A 14,278-nucleotide genomic window follows, 5' to 3' on the forward strand; every position below is an offset into this window, starting at 1 on the left:
TCATTTATTCCTTGGAAGAACAACATGTGGCCTCTCTCTCTCTATACCTGTTCTCATCTACATCTACCTTTCTTTCTCTTTCCTTCTATGTCTCCACCTATCCTTCCCTCTTCCTCCCACCAGAAGGTCCACACATTGTTCTACTATGGAATAAATGATGAAAAAAGGATTTATCAAAGTGTCAATCTAAACTTGATTTGGCCTTTGTCCTGCATCTTGGCCAAGGATGTGCACAGTTTTTCATCTCAACTGAGCGTGCTTCTTTATAGTATAAAAAAATCATTGCATGCCAGTGCAGTGCACGTTGTCATTTTTGGCACAGCTCAAAGCCACAGGTTTATATTAGCTTGCACGTCCCAGGACACATCAAAGAGGGGTTAGGCTTATTATGGTGGTGGGGCTGGCCTTACTCTGTCTGTACCGCCACCACCACCCCCATCCTCTACCCCCAACCCTTAACTCCAGAGCACTACCCCCCACACCCCACCACCACCACCTCACCCCAGGGTAGATTCCTGATCAGGATTAGCCACAAAGAAGGGACCCCAAACCGCTCCGAGATTCCCTGTTCTCCACAACAGGAGAGCATTCCAGGCAGTCTTCACATTGCCAGAAACGGGGTTTGAAATTGAAATCTTTTTTGATGGGAAGGTCTCCCACTCTTCTTTTTTGTGGAAGGGTGGATGATGGCGGGGGGAAATGGCTCTGGCTGAAAAGTTAAAAGTGAAATTGCCTGAAAGGAGTAGTAGGCCTAGTGGTTTGGGATCACAGGGTCTGAATCTGAAAGGCATTCCTCAAATGTTGGGTGAAAGGACGAAAAAAAGTACCCACTGTGGCTCCCTTCAAGTGGGAGGAAAACATCTGAGACCTTGGGGATCGTATCTCGGACTGATATGCATGCTAACAGGTGTTGAGGCCAGTTGTGTTTCCAGACTCCGCATTCCTCCTGCTGCCTCACTTCCACCCCGCTCTCAGGCTTATCACTCCCAACCCCTGATGCGCTCTGCTTGAAGAGGTGTGCGTGCGTGTGTGCGTGCGTGCGCGTGCGTGTGTTCCTTTTCCCACATTCATATACCCACTGCAAGTTAAGCTTCCATAGCATTTCTATACAACAAATTAAGTCTTTGTATCGCTGTGTATTCTTCTTTATGGCTGCATGCTTCTGTTTGCCTTTCCTTTTCCCGTATTCAGATTTCATTCAAACCCACTCACATTTCACCGCTAGTTACGCTTTTATAGCTTTTCTGTGCATGTGTCAAAATATAATCCTTGTTATCCTTCCTTCTATGTACGTTTGCATCAGTTTCCTCCTCTTCTTCTCTTACTTCCTCTTTTTCCTCCCTTTTTCCTGCCTCTGTGTGCGTGTGTGTGTGTGTGTGGGTCAGCGCACCGTGGGCAAGGTGTCTCTGGTGGTGGGAGCGAGGGCTGAGACTATCGTGTCTCTCTATGAGAACGATCACAGGCCCAAGCCCCAAAGCACTCCTCCATCCTCCCCGGTAAGCCCCCCTGTCCTGTGTGCAAAATAGTCGCAATGTCTTTTCAAATGTCAAGAGTCCCTTGTCCCTTACATCGCCTCCTCCTTCACCAAGACATGATGTACGGCTGAGCTTTGATTAGTATACTGTGTGTGTGTGTGTGCGTGCGTGCGTGTATGTAATTGCATGTGTGTGTGTGTGTGTGTGTGTGTACTGTTGTATGTCGGTCTACATGGTATTTGCCTGTGCATGTGTGCGTATGTGTGTGTGTGCACACAAGTGTGTCTGTGTGTGTGTGTGTGTGTGTGTGTGTGTGTGTGTGTGTGTGTGTGTGTGTGTGTGTGTGTGTGTGTGTGTGTGTGTGTGTGCACACACAAGTGTGTCTGTGTGTGTGCGTGTGTGTGTGTGCGTACTTGTACATGTGATCTGCCATAATGGTTTGGTGTGTAGACTATATGAATCTTGGGGGTGTTCAGACACAGATGGAGCTGGAAAAAATATATGTGGGATTTTAACTTTGTGAACTTTCCCTCACCTGGCTGCCAGGTTATTGCAGCCGAGGGAGCTCGCGGGTGTCAGAACGCTGAGTGTTACCTTACCGCATATGTGGCTGTGTGTGTAGGCCACAGAGGATGTGTTTTCAGGTTAGTTTTCACGACGCTCGGTGACAGTGTCACGAGAGGGGCAGCGTTTGCATCGTCATTGGAGTGTGGTGGTGGTGCTGGTGGTTGGGAGGGTGGGATGTGGGATGTGGGAGCCATTTGCGTGGGAAATGGGAGGATACCTCATTCACGAAGGAAACATTAAATTGAACTGGTGTGACCCTCTGGAAAAATTGACTCAACCTGGCCTCGTGTGAACACTTCCTCTCAAAAAAAAACTGGTTTCCTGGTCATGGCAGGCGCATTGAGCTTTTCATTTTTTTGATTGCAAAATGGACGCCGTGCACATTAATCTGCCCTGTCTCATTTGTTTAATCATTAGCAGCCAAACACCCTGCTGCACTCTCCCAGGCCAAGGAGAGCCAAATAAAACATCGATAACTTTTTAAGATACTTACTGTGTCGAATAACACTCCATCCATTCCTCTCTCCCTCTCCCTCTCCCTCTCTCCGTCTCCTTTCCTTTCTCTCTCTTTCTTCATCTCTATTCCTTCCTTCTCTCTCTCTCTCTCTCTTTCTCTCTCTCTCTATCCCTTGTTCTCTGACTCAGGGCTCCTTCCGAAGGGAGCTAGGTGGCAGCGAGTTGTGTCACTCCTGTAACAGGCGTGTGTACGTGGTGGAGCGGCTATGCGCCGAGGGCCTGTTCTTCCACCGCGAGTGTTTCCGCTGTGACACGTGCTGCGCCCCGCTACGACAGGGTGGCCACGCATTCGACTCCGAAACAGGTCAGTCAGTCACTCACTCACTCCTTCACACATGCCACAAGCCAAGCCCACACAATAGCTCAATTATGAAGTCATTTACAGTTTGTTTTGCTTTAATGAGAGTGGGGCCTCTTTTAAGGAAGTCTATCTGTTTTTTCAGGCAAGCTGTACTGCAAATTGCACTTTGCACAACGCACGTCCGGTGTGAAGCGAGGGCGGGCTTTTGGACTGCACACGGTAAACAAATTCCTTTTTTTTTATCAAATCAAGAGTCCATCTAATAGACCAACTGAGCTTGTTTATGGAAGGAAATTGGCGGCCAGTTGAAGTTTACACTCTAAACCCAACATACAACATATCAGTGCACGTAGTGTCCCACTCCTCTATGTCTAACCCTCGATCTCCATGTACTTGTGTTACTGTAGGAGAAAGAAATAAGAAGGTCTTTATAATCAGAATAATTATATAATAAGGAATGACTAGGTCTGCTCCCTGATGGGTGCCCCAATGTGAATTTATTAGCACACAATTTCAGACATGTCCTCCATATATGGTACTCTGATGAAGTACATGTCAGAAGCGTTGTGCTAATAAACTGACTTTGGCTGTGGCCACCAGTGTGCGGATCTTTATTATTTCTTTCCCCTACAGCAGGGGTTCCCAAACTTTCCCCCCTGCGCACCCCCTTTTACATTTCAATGTTGTTCACGCACCCCCTAAGCAAATGTTGCACAGCCGCACATTTTGGGCAATCCTCATTTCCAATAGACCTGACGTTTTTTTTGCCATCATTAATGGAACTTGTTGCATAACAAGTCTAGGAGTTATAAATGACACTTCAGCTGGATCCCTCCAGCATACAATTCACCAAGAAACAATTACAAACTACGTAATGTTCCTTAATTTTTGTATAAAAACCCACATCCCAGCCATTGCTCTATTCAACTCGCGCACCCCCTTGTCGCAGGTTGCGCACCCCCAGGGGTGCACGCACCCCTGTTTGGGAAACCCTGCCCTACAGTAACACAAATGCATGGAGCTCAGGAGTTAGACATTGAAGATTTTGGTCCAGCACCTGCACTTTTGTTATTGTTTAATTGGCCAACTGCTATTGTTTACGCAAGGAAATTGATGCCTGTACAAAAAGATTTTCCCTTCTGTGCACTCAATATACAATACATATGTTGTACATGTGTGTCCCTGCTCCTCCGTGTTTAACCACTGACCTGTGTGTGTCTGTGTTATTGTAGGGGAACCACAGAGCGGGGCTGCCCAACGGCTCCGAGGAGGTGGACTCCGGCGACGAGGTCTCCCGGCAGTCTCCAGGTACCCTGGCCTCCCTGCTCAGGAAGAGCCTGAGCTGGCCCGTGCGGGCTACGCGTGCCGTGTGTGCCGTGCCCCGCCGCCTCTCGTGCTGGGTGCGCCACACCGCCCAGGCCACGCGCCTCCACCTCAGGGCCCATGCTGAGGACTATGCCTTCCTGTACGAGCTGCTCAGCCTGGGGGTGCCTCTGCTGGGCATGCAGCTGGAGGTGCTGCTCCAGATGTACACGGAGATGGGGCCGCTGTCCCTACAGCCCCTCATGCAGTATTGGACCGAGCAGTAGCTTGGCTCTCGGGCTCGGGATAGGGAGGGCGGAAATTGAAAGGATGGGAAATCCCATGATCCTTTTGGGTCATCTTTGCCATTGTAAAGATTTCTCACTCGTCTTCCATTGGCGTGTCTCAAATGCATGCTGTCATAATGGCTGGCCTCTGAGTAACACTTTTTTTAACACATTGTTGTGTATTTCCTAATTGTCTGTTTAAAGCAGGCAATCATTTTTAAAAGAAATGATTTCACGGAAAAATATACAAGACAATCAGCAAGTGCCTGATATAAAACATCTTTTCACATCACGGGACTGATGTACGTGTACACGTGTAGCAATGTTTGAAAACTATAGAAATGTACTCATCGGTGCATGTCTACATCCAAATCGTCTTCCTCAAACCTATTTGGAGAGTTGCTTGGGAGGAGGACGACTCCTCGACAGATGTATGTTTTCGTTGCTTCTCAGGTTACTGTAGCCCCAGAGTCTTTCTCAACGTTGTGATTAATGCGCAATGTCTTGAAGCACTTTAAAATGGCAGTCTGTCCTCCTGGACTGTCAGGCATGTGCCTGTATCTGAGAGATGTTTGTTGATGAGCTGTGTGCTGATGAGAATTAACCGATTAATGCAGATGCTGCAATTGTATAGCCTGGAAAGCCAGACGATAACATGAAATGTGTAGTCTGGGGACGCACCATAGGCAAAAGCTGAAGCGTGTGGTTGGAATCAACACTTCCCGTTCAAACTGCTTAACTTCACGTGCTGTAAATGAATGGTCAATGCAGCCATGTTGTCATCATGCTGCAGGGATTCAAAAGGTAAAAAAAAGTAAAACCGATACATCATCGTGATTGGACGACAGACCAATGGCCCAGCCATTATTATCCCCCATGCTGCAACCCCAGACTATACATTCCATATTCCAGTCTGAATTGTCAGGCTAGCAAGTTTACTAAACCTGTAATAAAATCATCAGACAGACAAATGTGCGCCTTCAAGGTCCTGTGCAATGACAGGAATGCCAAACAGGGTTTCCTACTTCAAGCCATTCGCAGCCATTTTTACCCAAACAGGTTTACATGTGTGTGCATGTGTGTATTTGTGTGTGTGTGTGTGTGTGTGTGTGTGTGTGTGTGTGTGTGTGTGTGTGTGTGTGTGTGTGTGTGTGTGTGTGTGTGTGTGTGTGTGTGTGTGTGTGTGTGTGTGCGCGCGCGTGTGTGTTACATTCTTCCGTTAAAACATTCTGTTGATTTATTTTCCATCTCAAACATGCTGTAACATTGCGGTGTAACAAGCCTTATTATTTAACTTTTTTTTCCAACTATTATTTTGTGAATTTGTACATCCGAGTGTGTGCCTGTGTGCATTTTATTTCCTGAAATGCAGCTGGATGAAAGTAGAATTTTAGAGTTTGTGATCTTTGTGACTGGCATGCGTTTGGGCATCGTCTGTCTTCCATTTCATGTAAAGATGCTCTGGGATCAGCCAAGGTGAACGAGGTGTGTTTTTGTCCTTGAATTGGATGGAACAAAACATATGCACAGAACACCTGCCTAGCCCGCCAGACAGGAGAAACGCAGACCACAGAGATCTGAGACATTCAACACCTCTCACTATAAGTAATCCTCCGAATCTGAATGTCTCTGCAATTGCGGGTCCATTGCTGGCCCTATTGCAGGTCCATTCTGGTGCAGTAACTTGGCAAGCCCACGAGTTACCTGTGTGTGCATGAGAGACTGAATTGCATGTGTGGACGAGCACCTTATACTGTAACAATGTACCCCAAAGTGATAAGGGAGATGCTGTATAGAAACAAACTGTTCTTCACCAAAGATCTTTTGAGATTGCTGGTAATCTCCACTTTAATACACTGAACACTCAACTGGTGTACTGTGTCCAATGCCCATGATGTCAATGGGGATTACACAGTAAATGTTTTACCACATGTTTTAAATGGCAATTATGCAACATTATGCATTTTAAGGGAGCATTTTCACTGACACTTTTTTTCCAGATGTAACCAAAGTGTATGTATCTTGTGCTTTACCGATGCTCTTTGATTTCTCTCTCTTCTCTCTTTCTCTTTCTGCTGTATAATGCCTTATTTTTCTCTTCTTTGATTCACTTGTAGTCTTTTTCCAAGTCCCCCCACGTTGACACCTCTTGAGTTGCTCTGAGTCATGTCATGACGTCATGAAGGTGATCAACTCTGTCTGCATGGTCACCCGGCTTGCTGTGGCCACATTGTCACTCGTAGTGAAGCATGGCCATCTCATTGTACTGTTGGACTTGCATACGACCTCCCACCTCACTGTCTCTAATGTCAGTGGAGGGTTTTTTTTGTTTCCATTCCTCATGGCCTCACATTTCAACTTCCCAATATTAACATGCTGCATGCCTAAACTTCTTGCTGTTTTAGTGTCCTTTGTTTTGATTTGCATGTTCATTTCTGAATTTCTAAAAGAAAAAAAAATATAAAGATGCAGGCCTTTTTTAACTGTCTCTTTTCCCCTTTTATTTCTCTTGTCTTTTATGTCTGTTGTCTCTTCTGTTTCAGAATCCGTTACCTTTTCTGATACCCATTCAAGAGCACCTTTCTCTCTTGGCAAATGGGGGTTCTTAGAGCTGAGTGGACTGTTAGTCTCAGTGGCACCTTCTGTTCGACATGTTGTAAAACTGTATAAAACTATTTCAAGTCAGACTTGTTATTTTCCACAAGGAAATGTGCATATTGCATTATTTATGACACTACAAGCAGTGCACACATAAAATAAATGACATTTGTTTAAATTGACCATGTTTGGTGGGTACTTTTTTATTGCGTTGCGCAACGCATTCAGATTTATGAGAAAACGCACATTACTGTAATATTAACCTGTGTACAGTCACTGAGTAAACCAAGGGATTCTTTTGTAAGACAACACTATACTGGATGTGAATGCTATATACAGATTTTAATATTTTGACCCTGAAGGTTCACTTTGTTGGAGCCCATTTTAGTAGAATCTTCAAGTTCATGCAAAGGATGCTTCTTGGAGGAGCTCCAGTGTTCACTGTAACTCCAAGTGCTGTTGGATTGAAGTCATGAAATATTTCACAATTACATCAGTTTACGACCTAATTTGCCTGTATTCTTGCCAGCTTTTAGTGATGTGGCAAGTCCAGGTGGTTGGCTTGCTAGATGTAGTGTGTGTATGTAAATCCAATTACTTTCCCCATGACATCAGCGTATATTTTTATTTTCTTAATTTAATTCCAAATTTTGATGTGGTGTAGTGTTGCAATGCCATATATGGAATAGACAAAGTAACAAGTGAATGTTCTTCCCTCATCTCTGGTTCCAGGCCAGGCAGCACCAGCACAAGAGCATGTGAACACATTGAACTCGATGAGCTCAGTCATAGAACTGTTAATGCCTTGGCTACTCCGTCAATGCCGAGTCTAAAACAACCATTGAAAAATTAGGGGAGGATTTTTGGGCGATTAAGTCACTGTTTTTCATATCACGGTCACACACTGGCTTTCTTTGGGATATACAGTACAGCATAATGTAATATAGGAAACAGATAAGGGTTTCCCGAGGGGACAGGCCAAGAACCATGCATGTAGTATGCACCATCACTTGACTGGATCTTGTTTCAGTATTCATGCTGAAAGCATCCCAGATCTGGATGTCATTACTCCAGTGGATAGTGTATCCCTGAACCCTGTTAAGCTTTGCTGTAGCCTTCCTTTGATCACTTTTAAGCAACTGGCCAAGCAAGATCAGACTGCTGAACCCCCTTAGCTGTAAATTCATCATCAGTCACTCTTGAAAAATACTTTTTATTGATGTGGTGGATATCTATACCTGCACACTAGTATTCTCCAATAAGTGGAATGGTTTTGACTTATTTTGGGAGTTTTTTAGGACTTTTTTAGTTCAGCGTACATTTCTTCTCCAGGGATAAGACCTGAGAGAGAGAGAGAGAGAGAGAGACACATTCTTGTGTGATGAAGTGACGTGTGCAGTGCATGCTATGTCAGGCCACTTTGCTATAAAAGACAAGCACTCTTTTGTAATTTATTGGAGGTGATTACCTCCGGGGCATATCAGACTATGTAACTTCAGTGCTGTGCGGGCCCAGTCATGATTGCTCACTGGTGGAAACAGCAGGGCCCTGCAATGAGTAATAACTGCTGTATGTTACAAGTCTCGAGCATTGTACCATTTGGTTAGAGACCATGTTAATGTGACCATGCAATGAAGACAAGACCATGCATCAATACAAGTAATACTTAAACAGGTAACAGAAGGACACATATAAAATCAGAACAAGACAGGCCAACTGTGGCGTTCTCGCAGGTTAAAGACAGCAGGCAAAGGCAAAGAAAGACAGACAGATATACACACAGAGATCTAAGAAACCCTGCATTACCCCCGGATGACTTTTAAAAGGAAAAATCTGGCAAATAAATGCAATAAACGTGAGCACAATAAACACGCACAGCAGATAAAACAAGCAGAGGGCTCATGTCATCACACACAAAGAACAAAACCTTTTTTTTAATGCACCACAGAGGTCTCATACTAAACACTGCATGATGTTGTGTCCTCACCATAGCTACCATCATAACACTCAATAGACAAAATAGGCCTACCGCGGACCCTCCGAGAGCACAGTACTCCTGGGAGTGTGAGACTTCTGTTGCCCCTGGATATGGTGTTTATCTGGGCTTAGGGCTCCAACCCTTGTCTGCCTTCACTCTCCCCACAGGACCCTCCTGGCTGCTTGGAGATAACAGGCGATATCTCCCTTCCCTGGATGTAGCTTTTGAGTCATGCCGGGACACAGCAACCCAGTTATAACTTCTAAACCACAAAGTCCTTGCTCTCTCCATACTGGACTTAAATGGAGGATTCCTCAACTATTGTATCATTCATCGGACAAAAAGTTGGGGAGACAACTTAAGTCGGCTGTCCAAGCGTAACATTACGCATGGACGTTTGTTTTGGCAAATATTACAGAACTGATTATACACTGACGTCTACAAGACGGTCTGTAACCGTTTAAATGTCCTAAGTGATACTGGGCCTTCTGTAGTGGAGACTGTAAGCATGAAAATGCCCATCAATTGGCCTAGGCAGGGCCGTATTAATGCACAGGCTAGATATGGCTGCAGCCTATAGGGGCCCCCCATCTGCCAGGGGGGTCCCTGATTGGCCAAAAGTGAAAAATGGCAGAACTGTGACAAGATGCAATGCTGGAAACCGAATTTGAAGTATCGAGTACAGTTAGTAGAAATATTATCGTAATCATTTCTACCTCATAATTATGGCACTATATATGTAAATTTGTCTTGAAATTTGCCATCCGGGGGCCCCACAGCAGCTTGTAGCCTAGGGGCCCCAGGCCATCTTAATCCGTCCCTGCGCCTAGGCTTCCCCCATACACTCTTATACTCGTTGGAAATTGTTTCATACTTGCTGGAGTATTTATCTTCCTCAGTGCATTATTGCATTATGATTTAGTTTACGCATGTTGACAGCTCCAATAGTGCATCTTATAGGAGACTATCAATCATCAATATAGGCCTATCCCTATTTTTTACGCATCAAAGATTTCAAAGATTTTCAAACTTTAAACACAACAGACAGAAAAGACAACACTAACACACATACACACACAAAAAAATCAAACAAACAAACAAAAACAAAACTGCCAGTCCATAGAAGATAAAATAAACACTGATATGCCAGTCCGATGAGTGAAGTCAGAGGTCCCAGTTTAAATGTCCCAGGGTTTTGTCCAGCATCAGAAAAAAGTAAGTAAATAAATAAAATAAAATAAAACAAAGCGTACACATAGGAATGTAAATCATCAAGTATCCAGGTATGACTAGTTGTTCACTGTATCTTTGTCCCTCAATAAAGGGGCCCCAAATCTCACAAAATACTGTGTATATTGCAATTCTTCAAGATATAAACAAGACACCATATCATTCAGCCATTGTTTAAAACATGGTGGAGAGATAGATTTCGATAAGGATCACTCTCTTTGCTATAACCATACCAAACATGAGAGCCTTTAGTAGTGCCCTTGGGAGACTTATGAAATAGGTGGAGCAGTGTAATATTGCAAATATACCATCTGGTTGAAGTGGTGTATTATAGATGTCACCATACAAATGAAAGATGTCACCCCAGAAGGAGATAAGCTTGGGACAGTCCCAAAAGAGATGCACCAATGTCCCATCACTTGATTCGCATTTATCACATAAAACTGATACAAAGGGAAATATCTTATTGAGCTGAGTTTTTAGAAATGTAAGCGGTGAATGAGGGCCTATCCCTAATTAGATAGTCATATGAAAAAAAAAACGTTTTTGGTGGACACACCACAGCAATGTGGTGGCAGGTGATCCTTTTAACTTTTCCTTGCAATATCCGCGTGAAGCGCAGGGCGCAATTAGGTAGGCCTAGTCTATATTTTACCCGACACTGGCATCTGCTGGCCATTTGGGATAGTTCTAGTCTGCTCACAAAAGGATAAGGATGAGCAAGCTACCAGTGAAAACTATATTAACCACAATGCGCTTCGTCTGCATTCAAACGCTGCTTTGATTATGAAAGAAAGCGTGAAAGCCCATTGGGAAACCCCAACTCCCATTGCCATTGTGACACAGCACACAAGTGAATACTGCACACAACACAACGAAATTGCATTTATGCCTCACCCGTGCAAGGGGGCAGCCCTCAGTGGCGCCCCATGGGGAGCAGTGCGGTGGGACGGTACCATGCTCAGGGTACCTCAGTCATGGAGGAGGATGGGGGAGAGCACTGGTTGATTACTCCCCCCACCAACCTGGCGGGTCGGGAGTCGAACCGGCAACCTCTGGGATGCAAGTCTGACGCCCTAACCGCTCACCCATGACTGCCCATGATATATTATTCACCAACCAGTACGCGCGAAAGACTCCAAGGACCGGGGCTTAATTTTAAGATGTATTAGATTTTTCAATATTGTAGTTAAAGTCTGCTGTTAAAAGTGCTGGTCCTCTTGTCAACTGTCCTTATCCACCTATATGGCAAGCCCTTTCAAACCATATAAGTCTGAGTGATGCTGCAGTTGCGCCTGTAGAAACCCATGAAAAGGCGCAGTGACATCGCTGCAGCCAATCCAAAGACTCCTGATGAAAGTAGGTGGGCCAAGTCGCTTGTCTGCTTATGTGAGAGCGCACCGCTTCAGACCATCACGAATTATACTAAGGAGTGAAATAACAACAATATCAAACATCCAAAATGGTTTATCACTCGCTCGCCTTACCGATGATTTGTTTCACGACGCTATGGGGCCTGGTTGGTGTGGTGGCCCCTTTCTTTGTGCCTAAAGGTCCTAATAGAGGGTAAGGAGCGTCTTGCCGTTATAACGTTATTTACGTAATGCAAAACAGCATTCGATGGAAATTAGAAGGTTGTGGGGCTTGTAATTAATTGCTTTGTCGAATAGCTTGTAGAATAAATGTTTCGAGCAATTATGATGCGTTTGAGACCAAATAGCATCCTTAGCAGGCCTCCATCGCTTGAAGACAGCATCCTTAGAGCATGGTGCATCTCTTTGGTTAGGCTACCCGTATCCCTACCACAGCCTTGGATTGTTGCTATCTGATTCATGCTAACCACTTTACAGGTGACCTTTCATCTACCAGCTTTTGCTCATTCTTTTATTCATTTGTGTTTATTACAGTATTATCATCACGTGTTTGATCTTGACAGCCGTCTGCTGTTATTTATTGTAAGTATAATGTGTAACATTTATAGGCCTATGCTATGCTCATTACTAGCACGTTTGTGTATGTGGATTACAATTGAGTTCATTATCTGCTTTCCCCTCAGTTGGTTAATAGCCATCCTGGCCCAGACAAACCCCCTGTTTGGACCACAACTGAAGAATGAAACCATCTGGTACCTCAGATACTTCTGGGAATAGATGTAGGTGTCAACATTTACTAATATTACTCTGTTATTTAGAAGAGTCATATAGGTCTTGTGGACATTACTTAATATTGATATGCACCTGTAATGACCAGCTAAAAGCTTTTCAGTAACATTTATTCAAGGTTTCCCTGTTAACATGCATTGTCTATTAACGGCACACAGTATAGGCTTTAGGCCGCCCTACAGTGTTTCACTATCACCATCAATTCCAAGTGCTCTGATTGACTACATTTGTAAGCACATAAGGGAAAGTCATATTAACAATGTAAATGTCCTGTAAAATGTGCATTGATGGTAGGCCTATGGTCCTTGCCCAGATCAATTTATAATTCATTCTTGCTGGATTATTGCATAGCTCCCTATAATTTCAGCACAGTTCCAGCATTACACTTGATGCATCACATGGCAGGAGTATTTCCTATTCAAATAAAACCTTAGAAACAATAACCGCATTGGAGTAGAGATTCACCTTGTTTCATCCAGAAGGGAATGGAGCTGTCCAGTAGCATATCTCCATGTGGCATGTGTATACAGAGACCATGCACACACAGACACATGGCAGACGCACAGATATCGAGTAATTCAAAGTTAGGTTTAGATCAGGGGCGGAGCACTGGTATTGGGACAGGGGGGGCGGGAGATGTGTCAGAGGCGTTGGGCCCATGAAATATGGTAGAATGGGGCCCCTACAAGATGTTTGGCAATCGAAAGCCACTGGCAGGAATGGAAGAATTTGAATTGCTACTCTGAATATTTTGCTGATCTTCATGAGTTTCCTTCTCTATTGTCACTTCTGAATTGTTTTGCAGATCTGTGTCAAGATTCGTTGGAGGGACAATGCCAATTCATCATCAATAAATATCAAAAAGTTATGTTGTTTAATTTGACAATGCATATCAATGTTATTTATGTATAATTTATACAATATTATTTTGTCCAGCCCAGATTTTCTGATTGTCTTGTATTATATGTAATTAACTCAGAGCTACCAGGTGTTTTGATGCAAAGCAGCTTGATCTGTACATTGCTGTCACAAATGTGAAAAAAAACTGAAACGTTTCCCTATATATTGTAAATTGGAGCCATTTGTAAATCTTATTTATAATTGCTCAAATAGTCTTATTTTTCAGTCTGAAATAATATTCCTCTCCAAAGCCATTTGGATTGTATATTGTCTACATGTTTATTTTATGTGTGTGATACGAATATTGTGTTGATGTCAGTGTCAACCTATATCAATATTCCAAAATGCAATTCCTTACAGGGGCCAAATCAGAAGGGGCCAAATCTGATAACAAGGAAAGATATATCTGTGGGCAGTGTAATAACAACATTACATGTGCTGATCATCTATTCCGACTATTCCGGCATTCAAACTGGGCCGCCTGTGTTCCGTCTCCTACTCCTAAAGCATGTTCAGCCACTCCCAAATGTGTGGACTGCAGTGTTGTGTGTTGATAGTGTTTAACTATTTGTTTTGTAATGTAGTGTTGGTACGGTTATTTGACTGTGATTGATGGATCATGTGATAGGGATAAATGTTGTTTAATGCTGTCAGTCTTCACATGCTACAACACAACACGATTGATGAATTTTATTGCCAACTGTATACATAAATTAAAAATCCCTGTTACTGGCTGAAAAGCTGTCCCATTCCAATGGTCTTTTTTTGGAAGCCTCTGTTATTCCACAAATGTTTGGAAGTACCAAGTTGATCAAATGTAAATGTAATGCTCAAGGTGCATCTTTTAGTGTAGCGGCTAATCTCCTACTTTCTCTTAATCGTTTCAACCTTTTGTTGTTGCTCTTTTTGTACACCAACTTTGAACTGTAAAGTGAAAATTAAAAGGTAAAACAACCCCCCAC

General features: G+C 43.7%; 2 protein-coding genes across 7 annotated transcripts in view; both read left to right on the forward strand.

Annotated features, from left to right (window-relative positions):
• The window catches only part of mical2a (microtubule associated monooxygenase, calponin and LIM domain containing 2a), a 58,929-nt gene extending 51,701 nt beyond the window's left edge, over nucleotides 1-7,228 (forward strand). For 4 of the 6 annotated variants that reach the window (XM_063189271.1, XM_063189272.1, XM_063189273.1 and 1 more), the window contains 4 exons: nucleotides 1,386-1,496; nucleotides 2,688-2,862; nucleotides 3,002-3,078; nucleotides 4,092-7,228. In XM_063189271.1, coding sequence (XP_063045341.1) covers nucleotides 1,386-1,496; nucleotides 2,688-2,862; nucleotides 3,002-3,078; nucleotides 4,092-4,448 — 720 coding nt within the window. In that variant the 3' untranslated portion in view covers nucleotides 4,449-7,228. The remainder of the gene's footprint in view (nucleotides 1-1,385; nucleotides 1,497-2,687; nucleotides 2,863-3,001; nucleotides 3,079-4,091) is intronic. The other 2 variants (XM_063189276.1, XM_063189277.1) reach the window with 1 other exon arrangement.
• A 4,178-nt stretch (nucleotides 7,229-11,406) lies between these two features.
• On the forward strand, nucleotides 11,407-14,278 carry atpv0e2 (ATPase H+ transporting V0 subunit e2). Its single transcript, XM_063189294.1, has 4 exons — nucleotides 11,407-11,820; nucleotides 12,162-12,209; nucleotides 12,311-12,406; nucleotides 13,222-14,278. The coding sequence occupies exons 1-3, from the start codon at nucleotides 11,717-11,719 to the stop codon at nucleotides 12,402-12,404; spliced, it is 246 nt and encodes an 81-aa protein (XP_063045364.1). The 5' UTR covers nucleotides 11,407-11,716; the 3' UTR covers nucleotides 12,405-12,406; nucleotides 13,222-14,278.

This window comes from Engraulis encrasicolus, chromosome 22, assembly GCF_034702125.1.
Source record: "Engraulis encrasicolus isolate BLACKSEA-1 chromosome 22, IST_EnEncr_1.0, whole genome shotgun sequence".
Lineage (NCBI taxonomy): Eukaryota > Metazoa > Chordata > Actinopteri > Clupeiformes > Engraulidae > Engraulis > Engraulis encrasicolus.

Bases quoted from the DNA above. Each gene is read 5' to 3' on its own strand.
- atpv0e2 (XM_063189294.1), top strand. From the start codon at position 11,717: ATGGTTTATCACTCGCTCGCCTTACCGATGATTTGTTTCACGACGCTA. The intron at 11,821-12,161 runs GTAAGGAGCGTC...TGTTTATTACAG, and splicing joins CCTAAAGGTCCTAATAGAGG to TATTATCATCACGTGTTTGA. The intron at 12,210-12,310 runs GTAAGTATAATG...CTTTCCCCTCAG, and splicing joins GCCGTCTGCTGTTATTTATT to TTGGTTAATAGCCATCCTGG.